Here is a 17950-nt window from a genome sequence, read left to right on the forward strand (position 1 = left end):
TTGTTATGTAAGTTTTGGCAATATGGTTCCCTGTAAACTTTCATGCCAATAAAGCATTTGAATTGAATTGAATTGAATTGAATTGTGTAACAGAGAGAGAGAGAGAGAAAATTCTACAACATCCAAATCCCAATCAAAATCTGGCTCAAAATATTTGACAGCATAATCCTGCCCATTGCACTGTACGGTAGTGAAGTATGGGGCCCGCTAAATCACCAAAGCTACACTAAATGGGAAAAACATACAATAGAAGCCCTACATGCAGAATTCTGCCGAAGCATCCTTCGCACCCAAAGAAAAACGCCAACAAATGCATGCAGAGCCGAACTAGGCAGATACCCACTGATAATAAACATCCAAAAACGAGCACTAAACTTCCTAAATCACCTCAAATCTAGCTCCCCAGACACCCTTCATTTCAAAGCCTTTCAGACCCAAGAGCTAAACCCAGAAAAGAGTCCCCTGAGTCAGCTGCTACGGAAACTAAGTACTCAGCCGGACCCTGACCAGCCCCAGACCAACACAGCCGCCCAAACACCAATCCGAGTGAACCAAATCATTAAAAAATGCAAAGAAACCTACCTGGAACATTGGAACAAAATAACCGAAAGCCAAAGCAGATTAGAATGTTACCGGGCCCTAAAAAGAGAATATAAACTGGCAGACTACCTCACGACCATCAGAGACACAAAACAGAGACAGACCCTCACCAGGTACAGACTAAGCGACCACCAACTGGAAATTGAAAAAGGCAGATACAAGAAATCCTGGCAGCCTAGAGAGAATAGAATATGCGATCAATGTCTGGCTGGCGAGGTTGAAACAGAAATGCATTTCCTCCTAAAATGCGAAAAATTCAACACATCAAGAAACATATTATTCAACAAGCTAAGCCAAACAACCCCAGATTTCAAGGAATTGGATGATCTGTCAAAATTGAGATTAGTCCTAGGAGAAGGAGACAGACCATACCTTGGGGCCAAATATGTAACAACATGTCACAACCTGAGGACTGTTTAAAATTAAGACTGTTTAAAATTAATATTGAACGTACCAAATGAAGTACAAAGACTGTTTAAAATTAATATTGTTTAAAAGTAATATTGTATGTACCCAACAAATGTCAAATCGATTGACACCTACAGAATGTTGGAAAACTGTACCTTTTTGCTATGTAAGCTTTGGCAATATGGTTCTCTGTAAACTTTCATGCCAATAAAGCATTTTAATTGGAATTGGAATTGGAATTGGAGAGAGAGACAGGGAGAGAGGCAGAGAGAGAGAGAGACAGGGAGAGAGACAGAGAGTGTAACAGAGAGAGAGAGGGAGAGAGAGAGACAGGGAGAGAGACAGAGAGTGTAACAGAGAGAGAGAGAGACAGGGAGAGAGACAGAGAGTGTAACAGAGAGAGAGAGAGAGAGAGAGAGGGACAGGGAGAGAGACAGAGAGTGTAACAGAGAGAGAGAGAGAGAGACAGGGAGAGAGACAGAGAGAGAGACAGAGAGAGAGACAGGGAGAGAGACAGGGAGAGAGACAGAGAGTGACAGGGAGAGAGACAGGGAGAGTGACAGGGAGAGAGACAGGGAGAGAGACAGGGAGAGGCAGAGAGAGAGAGAGAGAGTAACAGGGAGAGAGACAGAGAGAGTGACAGGGAGAGAGGCAGAGAGTGTAACAGGGAGAGACAGAGAGAGAGAGACAGGGAGAGAGAGACAGGGAGAGAGAGAGTAACAGGGAGAGAGACAGAGAGTGTAACAGGGAGAGACAGAGACAGAGAGACAGGGAGAGAGAGACAGGATCTGTGGGGACCTCAATTCAAGAACGGGCGAAGAACCAGACTTCACCAATAATCAGGGAAACAATTACGTATTCGGGAATAACCACTTTGACATCCCTTCCCTTCCATACAGGCATAACTGCGACAAGCAGACAAATACCAACGGAAAACAGCTACTACAGCTCTGTCGAAACCTGGGTCTGTACATTGTCAATGGTAGGTTCATAGGAGACCTCCTAGGAAGATCGACCTATTGCTCACCTCTTGGCTGCAGCACAGTAGACTATATGATTACAGATTTGGACCCATCCTCTTTCAGAGCATTCACAGTCAAACCACAAACAACACTGTCAGATCACAGTCAAATTACTATGTATCTCAAAAAGACAGAAACAAACAACATAGAAACACAACCCAGTAAACTGTACAACACCAAAAAATCGTACAGATGGGCCAAAAACGACACGGAAAAATATCAGAAAACAATTAGCAATGCATCAACTCAAGCTCTCTTGGACACCATTCTGGATAACATATACACTCACAATAAAGAAGGCGTAAACCGGGCAGTAAATAACCTAAACAATATTTTTGATAATTTGGCAACAAGTGCAAACTTGAAAGCCCGCAAGAACAAACCCAAAACAAAAAACTATGAAAAATGGTTTGACCCAGATTGCCATAACATGAGGAAAAAACTTAGAAAAATATCAAACCAAAAACACAGACATCCAGAAAACGAGGAATTACGCCTTACTTATTGTCAGACACTAACACAATACAGAAACACACACAACCAAAAAAGAGCAATATAGGAATGTTTTCGGGACGGTTATCTGGACCAATATGTCGAGGAGCCGACTCGAGATCAGGCCATTTTAGACTGGGTATTGTGCAATGAGAAGGGACTTATCAGCAATCTTCTTGTACGAGGCCCCTTGGGTCAGAGCGATCATAATATGATCGAGCTCTCAGTCGAGATGGAGAGTGAGGAAATTGAATCAGAGACTAAGGTCCAGAACTTAAATAAAGGGAATTACGAGGGTATGAGACGGGAATTGGGTAAGATTGATTGGGTGGTGTTTCTGGGGGGATTGACAGTGGATAGACAATGGCAAGCATTCAAAGATAGAATGGAAGAATTCCAGAACATGTTTATACCGGTTTGGCACAAAAATAAACCTAAAAAGGTGACTCAACCGTGGATAACGAGGGAAATTAGGGACAGCATAAAATAAAAAAAAAGGGCATATCAACTGGCAAAAAAAAGCACCAGACCGGAAGATTGGGGGCAGTACAAGATACAGCAAAAGAAGACAAAGGGATTAATCAGGAAGGGGAAAATAGAATACGAAAGTAAACTTGCAGCAAACATAAAGACAGACTGCAAAAGCTTTTATCGGTATATCAGGAGGAAAAGACTGGTAAAATCCCAAGTCGGTCCCTTGCAGTCCGATTCGGGAGAATATATAATGGAGAATAAGGAAATGGCAGACCAATTAAACTCATACTTTGGTTCTGTATTCACAAAGGAGGACACAAATAACCTCCCAGGAATATCGGCAAACATAGGGACTAATGAGAGGGAGGAGCTGACAGAAATTAGTATCTCTAGGGATATGGTGCTGGGTAAGTTGAGGGGACTGAAGGCCGACAAATCCCCGGGGCCTGATAAACTACATCCTAGGGTACTTAAGGAGGTGGCCCTGGAGATAGCAGATGCTCTAAGGATCATCTTCCGGAACTCCATTGACTCGGGAACAGTACCCGTGGATTGGAGGGTAGCTAATGTTACCCCAATATTTAAAAAGGGGGGTAGAGAGAAAGCAGGGAATTATAGACCAGTAAGCCTTACATCGGTTGTGGGCAGAATGCTAGAGTCCATTATTAAGGATAAAATAGCGGAGCACTTGACAAATGGGGAAAGGATCGGACAGAGTCAACATGGATTTACAAAGGGTAAATCGTGTTTGACTAATCTGCTGGAATTTTTTGAGGAAGTAACTGGTAAAATAGATGGGGGAGAGCCAGTGGATGTGGTGTACCTTGACTTCCAGAAAGCCTTCGATAAGGTTCCACACAAAAGATTATCATGCAAAATTAAGGCTCATGGGATTGGGGGCAAAGTATTAACGTGGATAGAGAACTGGCTGGCGGATAGAAAACAGAGAGTTGGAATAAACGGCTCGTTTTCGGAGTGGCAGGCAGTGACCAGCGGGGTGCCGCAAGGATCTGTCCTGGGACCCCAGCTGTTCACAATATATATAAATGATCTGGATCAGGGAATTGGATGCAATATTTCCAAATTCGCTGACGACACTAAACTAGGTGGAGGGGTGGGCTCTGATGAGGATGTCAGGAGGCTACAGTGCGATTTGGACAGGTTGGGGGAATGGGCGGATACGTGGCAGATGCACTATAATGTGGATAAATGCGAGGTTATCCACTTTGGGGGTAAAAACAGGAGGGTAGATTATTATCTAAACGGCAATAGATTGGGAGATGGGGAAGTGCAGAGGGACCTGGGTGTTCTTGTGCACCAGTCACTGAAGGAGAGCATGCAGGTGCAACAGGCGATTAAGAAGGCAAATGGTATGTTGGCCTTCATATCAAGGGGGTTCGAGTATAGGAATAGGGATACCTTACTACAGCTGTACAAGGTGCTGGTGAGACCGCATCTGGAGTATTGTGTACAGTTTTGGTCGCCCCATCTGCGGAAGGATGTTCTTGCCATGGAAAGAGTGCAACGGCGATTCACCAGGCTGATACCTGGAATGGCGGGAATGACCTACGAAGAGAGATTAAATAGTTTGGGCTTGTACTCACTGGAGTTTAGAAGATTGAGAGGGGATCTCATCGAAACATATAAAATTATGGCAGGCCTGGACAGGCTGAATTCAGAGAGAATGTTTCCAATGGCCGGGGAGCACAGAACCAGGGGCCACAGTCTAAAAATAGCGGGCAAATCATTTAAAACAGAGATGAGGAAGAATTTCTTCACTCAAAGAGTGGTGAGCCTGTGGAATTCCCTGCCACAGAGGGCTGCGAAGGCTAATTCAATAAATATTTTCAAGAGAGAATTGGATATATTTCTGAAGGCTAAGGGGATTAAGGGTTACGGAGAAAAGGCGGGGACGGGGTACTGAACTGGTAAGATCAGCTATGATCTCAGACGAAGATCAGCCATGATCTCATTGAATGGCGGAGCAGGCTCGAAGGGCCGAATGGCCTACTCCTGTTCCTATCTCTATGATTCTATGATGATATTAAGAATACACTCAGCTCCATGGAGGAATCCATTGATTCCAATTGTTTCTGGGACAACTTGAATACACTACACAAAAAACAACACGACGAATTGGCCATTCAAAATGGGGACACATGGGTAAACCACTTTGAAAAATTATACCAGAAAAACACACTAAGGCCAGAGCAACACCAAATATGCAAAAAACTGGAAAAGCTAGAAATGGCCATAAAAGATAACCAAAACCCGCTAGACTCCATAATAACAGAAAAAGAACTTTTTGAAAAACTCAAGGACCTGCGACCAGGAAAAGCTTGCGGGACAGACGGCATACTAAACGAGATGATTAAACACACAGACGGTAAAATGAAACTGGCTATCCTAAAACTCTTCAACTTGGTTCTGAGTGTCGGTTATTTCCCTGATATCTGGAACAAAGGACTCATAACGCCCATATACAAAAGTGGGGACAAAGTCGACCCAAACAACTATCGAGGCATCTGTGTAAACAGTAACCTGGGAAGGTATTCTGTAGCATCATAAACAAAAGACTTATAAACTTCCTTGAGGAGCACAATGTCTTGAGTAAAAGCCAAATTGGATTCCTGCCAAACTATAGAACATCAGATCATATCTTCACCCTACAGACCCTAATTGACAAACACATTCACAATAACAAAAGCAAAATCTACGCATGCTTTATAGATTTCCAGAAGGCTTTCGACTCCATCTGGCATGACGGTTTATTCCTGAAACTTATCGAAAGCGGGGTAGGGGGAAAAACATATGATGTAATTAAATCAATGTATACAAACAACAAATGTGCAGTTAAAATTGGAGACAAACAAACAAAATACTTCCCACAGGGGCGGGGGGTGACGCAGGGCTCGCCAATCTCACCGACACTCTTTAATATTTACATAAATGAATTGGCAAAACTACTTGAACAATCTACAGCACCCGGCCTCACCCTATATGAATCCAAGGTTAAATTCCTCCTCTATGCAGACGACCTGGTTCTGCTGTCACCAACTAAGGAGGGTCTACAGCAGAACCTGGACCTGCTGGAGTCGTACTGCCAGACTTGGGCCCTGACAATAAATCCCCAAAAAACCAAAGTCCTTGTGTTCCAGCAAAGATCCAAACATCAGGGACCCAAAATAAATTTCACACTAGGAACAACCAAAATTGAACAAACCACTAACTACACATACTTGGGCTTAAAAATCAGTTCTACGGGAAACTTCAAACTGGCTGTGAATGAACTGAAAGAGAAAGCAAGAAGGGCTTTCTATGCCATTAAAAAATCAATCCAAATAGAAATCCCAATTAGCATTTGGCTAAAAATTTTCAAATCAGTAATTGAACCAATTGCACTCTATGGCAGTGAGGTATGGGGACCGCTAACACAACAAGAATTTGCAAAATGGGACAAACACCCAATTGAGATCCTACATGCAGAATTCTGTAAAAGTATCCTCCGGACTCAAAGGAAAACAGTAAACAATGCATGCAGGGCGGAACTAGGCCAATATCCATTAATAATCACCATCCAAAAAAGAGCCACCAAATTTTGGAATCACCTACAAATGAGCAACCCCCAATGCTATCACTACGACGCCCTGAAATGCCAAGAGCTGACCATAAAGAAGAATACCCTCAGTCAACTAGTCCTGGGACTCAGTGAAGTAACTACTAACACTACTAACAATAACCAGCCCCAGGACAGTGACAGCGTAACACAAAGAATTCGACCCAACACAATCGTCGCTAAGCAAAAGGAAAAATATCTGACATATTGGGCAGAAACAACAAAAACCCAAAGCAAACTCAATTGCTACCTGGCCCTAAACAGACAATACAACATAGCTGATTACCTGGCCATGGTAAAGGATAACAAACTGAGAAGAACCTTGACAAGGTACAGACTTAGCGAACATAGCCTAGCGATCGAAAAAGGCAGACACAGGCAGACCAGGCTGCCAAGAGAGGACAGGATATGCTCTCACTGCAGTCAGGGAGTAGTGGAGACAGAGATGCACTTCCTCACAGCCTGTGGAAAATATCAGGGCATCAGGGAGAATTTCTACCAAAAATTCTCACACATATGCCCTGAATTCAGAAATCTGAATGGCAACCAAAAACTCCCATACCTACTGGGGGAGGAGAGAAGCTGTATAACACTGGCGGCACACTATGTTACAGCTTGCCATGAACAGAGGGACAACCAGTAAACTAAGAAAAGAGCATATATAAATAATGCGAATGTATATTTATACACTCAGGGATATACCTGTTTATACACTGTATGAATAGAACTGCGTTTATGTGTTCAACCATAAATGTATTTTGATGCTTTGGCAACATAAGATGTACCTTATCATGCCAATAAAGCGATTTGAATTGAATTGAATTGAATTGAGAGAGAGAAACAGGGAGAGAGACAGAGAGAGTGACAGGGAGAGAGACAGAGAGAGAGACAGGGAGAGACACAACGAGAGAGAGGGAGACAGGGAGAGACACAACGAGAGAGAGAGAGACAGGGAGAGACACAGAGGGGGAAAATTCAGTTGCTTGCTCCTCCCGTTAGCGCCTTAAGAGGGCGCTAATGGGGCACAAAGCCACGAGCGTCCGGGCGCGGCGATGTTTGCGCCGCTCGCGAAATTAACTAGACGTTTTGCGGCGGCGCTAAATACTACCGCCACGATCTCCTGCGCCGACAGATCGTGACGTCAGTCGAGTGCGCAACGCCCCGGTAGCGCCCCGGATCGGATATTGAGTGGCGCCCCTGCCTTAACACCTGCTGCTAGCAACGACAGGTTGAGGGGAGCGTTTTGCAGTCGGGAAGGGACTGGGGAGCGCTATTTAAAGGCGACCACTTCCTGCCTTTTTTTGTTGGTGACATTTTTGCACCACGCATTCTGAGAGAGAGAGAGAGACACACAGAAAGAGAGTGACAGGGAGGGAGAGCTTTCCTTACAGGCAGAGTGAATTTGACGATGCTTTTTATCAGGTCCATGATGACAGGATGTCTCTGTAAAATTTCGAATGGAACTGGCTCCAAGTCCTTTGATCCCAATTCCTTATAAACTTGAGTAAGATGCTGTAAAAGAGAGGAAAGGGAGTAAGAGGGGCTTTGTGTGGGACAAGCCCGGAGAGCATGGCCAACTGTCCAAACTCAGCAGCAACTTATCCCGTTCCCTCCTGCACACACTGGAGCTTATAGTACAAAGCACAAAGGGGCCGGTGTCCCCCCCGCCCACTGGTCAGTGCGGTCAGACTGGTGGGGCTGGTCACTGGGGCCTGTGTCCCCCCGCCCGCTGGTCAGTGCGGTCAGACTGGTGGGGCTGGTCACTGGGGCCTGTGTCCCCCCCGCCCGCTGGTCAGTGCGGTCAGACTGACGGGGCTGGTCACTGGGGCCTGTGTCCCCCCCGCCCGCTGGTCAGTGCGGTCAGACTGGTGGGGCTGGTCACTGGGGCCGGTGTCCCCCCCGCCCGCTGGTCAGTGCGGTCAGACTGGTGGGGCTGGTCACTGGGGCCTGTGTCCCCCCGCCCGCTGGTCAGTGCGGTCAGACTGACGGGGCTGGTCACTGGGGCCTGTGTCCCCCCGCCCGCTGGTCAGTGCGGTCAGACTGACGGGGCTGGTCACTGGGGCCTGTGTCCCCCCGCCCGCTGGTCAGTGCGGTCAGACTGACAGGGCTGGTCACTGGGGCCGGTGTCCCCCCCGCCCGCTGGTCAGTGAGGTCAGACTGACGGGGCTGGTCACTGGGGCCTGTGTCCCCCCGCCCGCTGGTCAGTGAGGTCAGACTGACGGGGCTGGTCACTGGGGCCTGTGTCCCCCCGCCCGCTGGTCAGTGCGGTCAGACTGGTGGGGCTGGTCACTGGGGCCTGTGTCCCCCCGCCCACTGGTCAGTGCGGTCAGACTGACAGGGCTGGTCACTGGGGCCTGTGTCCCCCCCGCCCGCTGGTCAGTGAGGTCAGACTGACGGGGCTGGTCACTGGGGCCTGTGTCCCCCCGCCCGCTGGTCAGTGAGGTCAGACTGACGGGGCTGGTCACTGGGGCCTGTGTCCCCCCGCCCGCTGGTCAGTGCGGTCAGACTGGTGGGGCTGGTCACTGGGGCCTGTGTCCCCCCGCCCGCTGGTCAGTGAGGTCAGACTGACGGGGCTGGTCACTGGGGCCGGTGTCCCCCCCGCCCGCTGGTCAGTGCGGTCAGACTGACGGGGCTGGTCACTGGGGCCTGTGTCCCCCCCGCCCGCTGGTCAGTGCGGTCAGACTGACGGGGCTGGTCACTGGGGCCTGTGTCCCCCCGCCCACTGGTCAGTGCGGTCAGACTGACGGGGCTGGTCACTGGGGCCTGTGTCCCCCCGCCCGCTGGTCAGTGCGGTCAGACTGACGGGGCTGGTCACTGGGGCCTGTGTCTCCCCCGCCCGCTGGTCAGTGCGGTCAGACTGGTGGGGCTGGTCACTGGGGCCGGTGTCCCCCCGCCCACTGGTCAGTGTGGTCAGACTGACGGGGCTGGTCACTGGGGCCGGTGTCCCCCCGCCCGCTGGTCAGTGCGGTCAGACTGGTGGGGCTGGTCACTGGGGCCTGTGTCCCCCCGCCCGCTGGTCAGTGAGGTCAGACTGACGGGGCTGGTCACTGGGGCCGGTGTCCCCCCCGCCCGCTGGTCAGTGCGGTCAGACTGACGGGGCTGGTCACTGGGGCCTGTGTCCCCCCCGCCCGCTGGTCAGTGCGGTCAGACTGACGGGGCTGGTCACTGGGGCCTGTGTCCCCCCGCCCACTGGTCAGTGCGGTCAGACTGACGGGGCTGGTCACTGGGGCCTGTGTCCCCCCGCCCGCTGGTCAGTGAGGTCAGACTGACGGGGCTGGTCACTGGGGCCGGTGTCCCCCCCGCCCGCTGGTCAGTGCGGTCAGACTGACGGGGCTGGTCACTGGGGCCTGTGTCCCCTCCGCTCGCTGGTCAGTGCGGTCAGACTGACGGGGCTGGTCACTGGGGCCTGTGTCCCCTCCGCCCACTGGTCAGTGCGGTCAGACTGGTGAGGCTGGTCACTGGGGCCTGTGTCCCCCCGCCCGCTGGTCAGTGCGGTCAGACTGGTGAGGCTGGTCACTGGGGCCTGTGTCCCCCCGCCCGCTGGTCAGTGCGGTCAGACTGGTGAGGCTGGTCACTGGGGCCTGTGTCCCCCCGCCCGCTGGTCAGTGCGGTCAGACTGGTGGGGCTGGTCACTGGGGCCTGTGTCCCTCCGCCCACTGGTCAGTGCGGTCAGACTGGTGGGGCTGGTCACTGGGGCCTGCGTCCCCTCCGCCCACTGGTCAGTGCGGTCAGACTGGTGGGGCTGGTCACTGGGGCCTGTGTCCCCCCGCCCGCCGGTCAGTGCGGTCAGACTGGCGGGGCTGGTCACTGGGGCCTGTGTCCCCCCGGCCGCTGGTCAGTGCGGTCAGACTGAAGGGGCTGGTCACTGGGGCCTGTGTCTCCCCCGCCCACTGGTCAGTGCGGTCAGACTGACGGGGCTGGTCACTGGGGCCTGTGTCCCCTCCGCTCGCTGGTCAGTGCGGTCAGACTGGCGGGGCTGGTCACTGTGGCCTGTGTCTCCCCCGCTCGCTGGTCAGTGTGGTCAGACTGGTGGGGCTGGTCACTGGGGCCTGTGTCCCCCCCCGCTCGCTGGACAGTGCGGTCAGACTGACGGGGCTGGTCACTGGGGCCTGTGTCCCCCCTGCCCGCTGGTCAGTGCGGTCAGACTGACGGGGCTGGTCACTGGGGCCTGTGTCCCCCCCGCCCGCTGGTCAGTGCGGTCAGACTGACGGGGCTGGTCACTGGGGCCTGTGTCCCCCCCGCCCGCTGGTCAGTGCGGTCAGACTGACGGGGCTGGTCACTGGGGCCTGTGTCCCCCCCGCCCGCTGGTCAGTGCGGTCAGACTGACAGGGCTGGTCACTGGGGCCTGTCCCCCCCCGCTGGTCAGTGCGGTCAGACTGACAGGGCTGGTCACTGGGGCCTGTCCCCCCCCGCTGGTCAGTGCGGTCAGACTGACGGGGCTGGTCACTGGGGCCTGTGTCCCCCCCGCCCGCTGGTCAGTGCGGTCAGACTGGTGGGGCTGGTCACTGGGTCCTGTGTCCCCCCGCTCGCTGGTCAGTGCGGTCAGACTGGTGGGGCTGGTCACTGGGGCCTGTGTCCCCCCGCCCGCTGGTCAGTGAGGTCAGACTGACGGGGCTGGTCACTGGGGCCTGTGTCCCCCCGCCCGCTGGTCAGTGCGGTCAGACTGACGGGGCTGGTCACTGGGGCCTGTGTCCCCCCGCCCGCTGGTCAGTGCGGTCAGACTGACGGGGCTGGTCACTGGGGCCTGTGTCCCCCCGCCCGCTGGTCAGTGCGGTCAGACTGACGGGGCTGGTCACTGGGGCCTGTGTCCCCCCCGCCCGCTGGTCAGTGCGGTCAGACTGATGGGGCTGGTCACTGGGGCCTGTGTCCCCCCGCCCGCTGGTCAGTGCGGTCAGACTGACAGGGCTGGTCACTGGGGCCTGCCCCCCCGCCCGCTGGTCAGTGCGGTCAGACTGACGGGGCTGGTCACTGGGGCCTGTGTCCCCCCCGCCCGCTGGTCAGTGCGGTCAGACTGACAGGGCTGGTCACTGGGGCCTGTGTCCCCCCCGCCCGCTGGTCAGTGCGGTCAGACTGATGGGGCTGGTCACTGGGGCCTGTGTCCCCCCGCCCGCTGGTCAGTGCGGTCAGACTGACAGGGCTGGTCACTGGGGCCTGCCCCCCCGCCCGCTGGTCAGTGCGGTCAGACTGGTGGGGCTGGTCACTGGGGCCTGTGTTCCCCCCGCCCGCTGGTCAGTGCGGTCAGACTGACGGGGCTGGTCACTGGGGCCTGTGTTCCCCCCGCCCGCTGGTCAGTGCAGTCAGACTGACAGGGCTGGTCACTGGGGCCGGGAGGGGGGGAGCAGTCACCCTGGATATCCGGGCTCCATGCCCTCGGCCCCTTCATAAATGCTGCAACAGAGCAGGAATGGGCTCAGGGCGGGAGCCCAACCCGGACTCACTGACCGGTACCCGGACTCACTGACCGGTACCCGGACTCACTGACCGGTACCCGGACACAAAGACCGGTACCCGGACTCACTGACCGGTACCCGGACACACTGACCGGTACCCGGACTCACTGACCGGTACCCGGACTCACTGACCGGTACCCGGACTCACTGACCGGTACCCGGACTCACTGACCGGTACCCGGATACAAAGACCGGTACCCGGACTCACTGACCGGTACCCGGACTCACTGACCGGTACCCGGACACACTGACCGGTACCCGGACTCACTGACCGGTACCCGGACTCACTGACCGGTACCCGGACTCACTGACCGGCACCCGGACTCACTGACCGGCACCCGGACACACTGACCGGCACCCGGACACACTGACCGGCACCCGGACTCACTGACCGGCACCCGGACTCACTGACCGGCACCCGGACACACTGACCGGCACCCGGACTCACTGACCGGCACCCGGACTCACTGACCGGTACCCGGACTCACTGACCGGTACCCGGACTCACTGACCGGTACCCGGACTCACTGACCGGTACCCGGACACACTGACCGGTACCCGGACTCACTGACCGGTACCCGGACTCACTGACCGGTACCCGGACTCACTGACCTGTACCCGGACACACTGACCGGTACCCGGACTCACTGACCGGTACCCGGACTCACTGACCGGTACCCGGACACACTGACCGGTACCCGGACTCACTGACCGGTACCGGACTCACTGACCGGTACCCGGACACGCTGACCGGTACCCGGGCTCACTGACCGGTACCCGGACACGCTGACCGGTACCCGGACTCACTGACCGGTACCCGGACTCACTGACCGGTACCCGGACACAAAGACCGGTACCCGGGCACAAAGACCGGTACCCGGACTCACTGACCGGTACCCGGACTCACTGACCGGTACCCGGACACACTGACCGGTACCCCGACTCACTGACCGGTACCCGGACACACTGACCGGTACCCGGACTCACTGACCGGTACCCGGACTCACTGACCGGTACCCGGACTCACTGACCGGTACCCGGACACACTGACCGGTACCCGGACTCGCTGACCGGTACCCGGACTCGCTGACCGGTACCCGGACACGCTGACCGGTACCTGGACTCGCTGACCGGTACCCGGACTCACTGACCGGTACCCGGACTCACTGACCGGTACCCGGACACACTGACCGGTACCCGGGCTCACTGACCGGTACCGGACTCACTGACCGGTACCCGGACTCACTGACCGGTACCCGGACACACTGACCGGTACCCGGACTCGCTGACCGGTACCCGGACTCGCTGACCGGTACCCGGACACACTGACCGGTACCCGGACTCGCTGACCGGTACCCGGACTCGCTGACCGGTACCCGGACACACTGACCGGTACCCGGACTCGCTGACCGGTACCCGGACTCGCTGACCGGTACCCGGACTCGCTGACCGGTACCCGGACTCGCTGACCGGTACCCGGACTCGCTGACCGGTACCCGGACTCGCTGACCGGTACCCGGACACGCTGACCGGTACCCGGACTCGCTGACCGGTACCCGGACTCGCTGACCGGTACCCGGACTCACTGACCGGTACCCGGACTCACTGACCGGTACCCGGACTCACTGACCGGTACCCGGACACACTGACCCGCACACTGACCCGCACACACTGACCCACACACACTGACCCGCACACACTGACCCGCACACACTGACCCGCACACACTGACCCGCACACACTGACCCGCACACTGACCCGCACACACTGACCCGCACACACTGACCCGCACACACTGACCCGCACACACTGACCCGCACACTGACCGTCACGCCGCACTGACCCGCACACGCTGACCCGCACACACTGACCCGCACACACTGACCCGCACACACTGACCCGCACACACTGACCCGCACACACTGACCCGCACACACTGACCCGCACACACTGACCCGCACACACTGACCCGCACACACTGACCCGCACACGCTGACCCGCACACACTGACCCGCACACTGACCCGCACACACTGACCCGCACACACTGACCCGCACACACTGACCCGCACACACTGACCCGCACACTGACCGTCACGCCGCACTGACCCGCACACGCTGACCCGCACACACTGACCCACACACTGACCGTCACGCCGCACTGACCCGCACACACTGACCCGCACACACTGACCCACACACTGACCGTCACGCCGCACTGACCCGCACACGCTGACCCGCACACACTGACCCGCACACACTGACCCGCACACACTGACCCGCACACACTGACCCGCACACGCTGACCCGCACACGCTGACCCGCACACGCTGACCCGCACACGCTGACCCGCACACACTGACCCGCACACACTGACCCGCACACACTGACCCGCACACACTGACCCGCACACACTGACCCGCACACACTGACCCGCACACTGACCGTCACGCCGCACTGACCCGCACATGCTGACCCGCACACACTGACCCGCACACACTGACCCGCACACACTGACCCGCACACTGACCGTCACGCCGCACTGACCCGCACACACTGACCCGCACACACTGACCCGCACACACTGACCCGCACACACTGACCCGCACACACTGACCCGCACACACTGACCCGCACACTGACCGTCACGCCGCACTGACCCGCACACACTGACCCGCACACGCTGACCCGCACACTGACCGTCACGCCGCACTGACCCGCACACACTGACCCGCACACACTGACCCGCACACACTGACCCGCACACTGACCGTCACGCCGCACTGACCCGCACACACTGACCCGCACACGCTGACCCGCACACTGACCCGCACACACTGACCCGCACACACTGACCCGCACACACTGACCCGCACACACTGACCCGCACACACTGACCCGCACACACTGACCCGCACACACTGACCCACACACACTGACCCGCACACGCTGACCCGCACACGCTGACCCGCACACTGACCCGCACACACTGACCCACACACACTGACCCACACACACTGACCCACACACTGACCCGCACACGCTGACCCGGACACACTGACCCGCACACACTGACCCGCACACTGACCCGATCACTGACCCGCACACGCTGACCCGCACACGCTGACCCGGACACACTGACCCGCACACACTGACCCGCACACACTGATGATGTGCAGATGTCAGCAGTGAATCGTACCTTGCAGTAAAGCTGCTCTGCTTCGTGTTGGCTGCTGTGGCGGAAAGTGTCTTCACTTGGAGTCACACTGTGGGTCATGATTTGAAACAGGGCGGACAGAGGCACCTTCTCAGCTGAGGATGCAGACATCTCTTGTAACTCCTCAGTGACCGGAGTTTCCTTCGCGGACACCTCGTGAATACACGGTTGCGACTGAAAGCGGAACAGTGCGAAGATTAGCAATGCATCATCTATTAAAGCTCCCTCTACACTGACCCATCAAACACTCCCAGGGCAGGTACAGCACGGGTTAGATACAGAGTAAAGCTCCCTCTACACTGTCCCATCAAACACTCCCAGGGCAGGTACAGCACGGGTTAGATACAGAGTAAAGCTCCCTCTACACTGTCCCATCAAACACTCCCAGGGCAGGTACAGCACGGGTTAGATACAGAGTAAAGCTCCCTCTACACTGACCCATCAAACACTCCCAGGGCAGGTACAGCACGGGTTAGATACAGAGTAAAGCTCCCTCTACACTGACCCATCAAACACTCCCAGGGCAGGTACAGCACGGGTTAGATACAGAGTAAAGCTCCCTCTACACTGTCCCATCAAACACTCCCAGGGCAGGTACAGCACGGGTTAGATACAGAGTAAAGCTCCCTCTACACTGCCCCATCAAACACTCCCAGGGCAGGTAGAGCACGGGTTAGATGCAGAGTAAAGCTCCCTCTACACTGTCCCATCAAACACTCCCAGGGCAGGTACAGCACGGGTTAGATACAGAGTAAAGCCTCCTCGACACTGTCCCATCAAACACTCCCAGGGCAGGTACAGCACGGGTTAGATACAGAGTAAACCTCCCTCTACACTGCCCCATCAAACACTCCCAGGGCAGGTATAGCACGGGTTAGATACAGAGTAAAGCTCCCTCTACACTGTCCCATCAAACACTACCAGGGCAGGTACAGCACGGGTTAGATACAGAGTAAATCTCCCTCTACACTGTCCCATCAAACACTCCCAGGGCAGGTACAGCACGGGTTAGATACAGAGTAAAGCTCCCTCTACACTGTCCCGGTAAACACTCCCAGGGCAGGTACAGCACGGGTTAGATACAGAGTAAACCTCCCTCTACACTGTCCCATCAAACACTCCCAGGGCAGGTACAGCATGGGTTAGATAGAGAGTAAAGCACCCTCTACACTGTCCCATCAAATACTCCCAGGGCAGGTACAGCATGGGTTAGATACAGAGTAAAGCTCCCTCTACACTGTCCCATCAAGCACTTCCAGGGCAGGTGAAGCACGGGTTAGATACAGAGTAAAGCTCCCTCTACACTGTCCCATCAAACACTCCCAGGGCAGGTACAGCACGGGTTAGATACAGAGTAAAGCTCCCTCTGCACTGTCCCATCAAACACTCCCAGGGCAGGTACAGCATGGGTTAGATAGAGAGTAAAGCACCCTCTACACTGTCCCATCAAATACTCCCAGGGCAGGTACAGCATGGGTTAGATACAGAGTAAAGCTCCCTCTACACTGTCCCATCAAGCACTTCCAGGGCAGGTGAAGCACGGGTTAGATACAGAGTAAAGCTCCCTCTACACTGTCCCATCAAACACTCCCAGGGCAGGTACAGCACGGGTTAGATACAGAGTAAAGCTCCCTCTGCACTGTCCCATCAAACACTCCCAGGGCAGGTACAGCAAGGGTTAGATACAGAGTAAAGCTCCCTCTACACTGTCCCATCAAATACTCCCAGGGCAGGTACAGCATGGGTTAGATACAGAGTAAAGCTCCCTCTACACTGTCCCGGTAAACACTCTCAGGGAAGGTACAGCGCGGGTTAGATACAGAGTAAAGCTCCCTCTGCACTGTCCCATCAAACACTCCCAGGGCAGTTATAGCATGGGTTAGATAGAGAGTAAAGCACCCTCTACACTGTCCCATCAAATACTCCTGGGGCAGGTACAGCACGGGTTAGATACAGAGTAAAGCTCCGTCTACACTGTCCCATCAAACACTCCCAGGGCAGTTATAGCATGGGTTAGATACAGAGTAAAGCTCCCTCTACACTGTCCCATCAAACACTCCCAGGGCAGATATAGCATGGGTTAGATACAGAGTAAAGCTCCCTCTACACTGTCCCATCAAACACTCCCAGGGCAGGTCCAGCACGGGGTTAGATACAGAGTAAAGCTCCCTCTACACTGTCCCATCAAACACTCCCAGGGCAGGTACAGCACGGGTTAGATACAGAGTAAAGCTCCCTCTACACTGTCCCATCAAACACTCCCAGGGCAGGTACAGCACGGGTTAGATACAGAGTAAAGCTCCCTCTACACTGTCCCATCAAACACTCCCAGGGCAGGTACAGCACGGGGTTAGATACAGAGTAAAGCTCCCTCTACACTGTCCCATCAAACACTCCCAGGGCAGGTACAGCACGGGTTAGATACAGAGTAAAGCTCCCTCTACACTGCCCCATCAAACACTCCCAGGGCAGGTAGAGCACGGGTTAGATGCAGAGTAAAGCTCCCTCTACACTGTCCCATCAAACACTCCCAGGGCAGGTACAGCACGGGTTAGATACAGAGTAAAGCCTCCTCGACACTGTCCCATCAAACACTCCCAGGGCAGGTACAGCACGGGTTAGATACAGAGTAAACCTCCCTCTACACTGCCCCATCAAACACTCCCAGGGCA

At 54.9% G+C, this 17950-nt stretch overlaps 1 protein-coding gene across 3 annotated transcripts in view; it reads right to left on the minus strand.

Moving 5' to 3' along the window:
- Window positions 1-4235: 4235 nt before the first annotated feature.
- The window catches only part of LOC147123900 (sperm flagella and cilia-associated protein 2-like), a 72392-nt gene continuing 58677 nt past the window's right edge, over window positions 4236-17950 (minus strand). For all 3 annotated transcript variants that reach the window (XM_085995639.1, XM_085995549.1, XM_085995459.1), the window contains 3 exons: window positions 15261-15452; window positions 8002-8124; window positions 4236-4562 (listed from right to left, as the gene is read on the minus strand). In XM_085995639.1, coding sequence (XP_085851765.1) covers window positions 4251-4562; window positions 8002-8124; window positions 15261-15452 — 627 coding nt within the window. In that variant the 3' untranslated portion in view covers window positions 4236-4250. The remainder of the gene's footprint in view (window positions 4563-8001; window positions 8125-15260; window positions 15453-17950) is intronic.

Source organism: Somniosus microcephalus, chromosome 1, assembly GCF_052327205.1.
Source record: "Somniosus microcephalus isolate GS21.2 chromosome 1, FLI_Smic_1.0, whole genome shotgun sequence".
In the NCBI taxonomy this organism is placed as follows: Eukaryota; Metazoa; Chordata; class Chondrichthyes; order Squaliformes; family Somniosidae; genus Somniosus; species Somniosus microcephalus.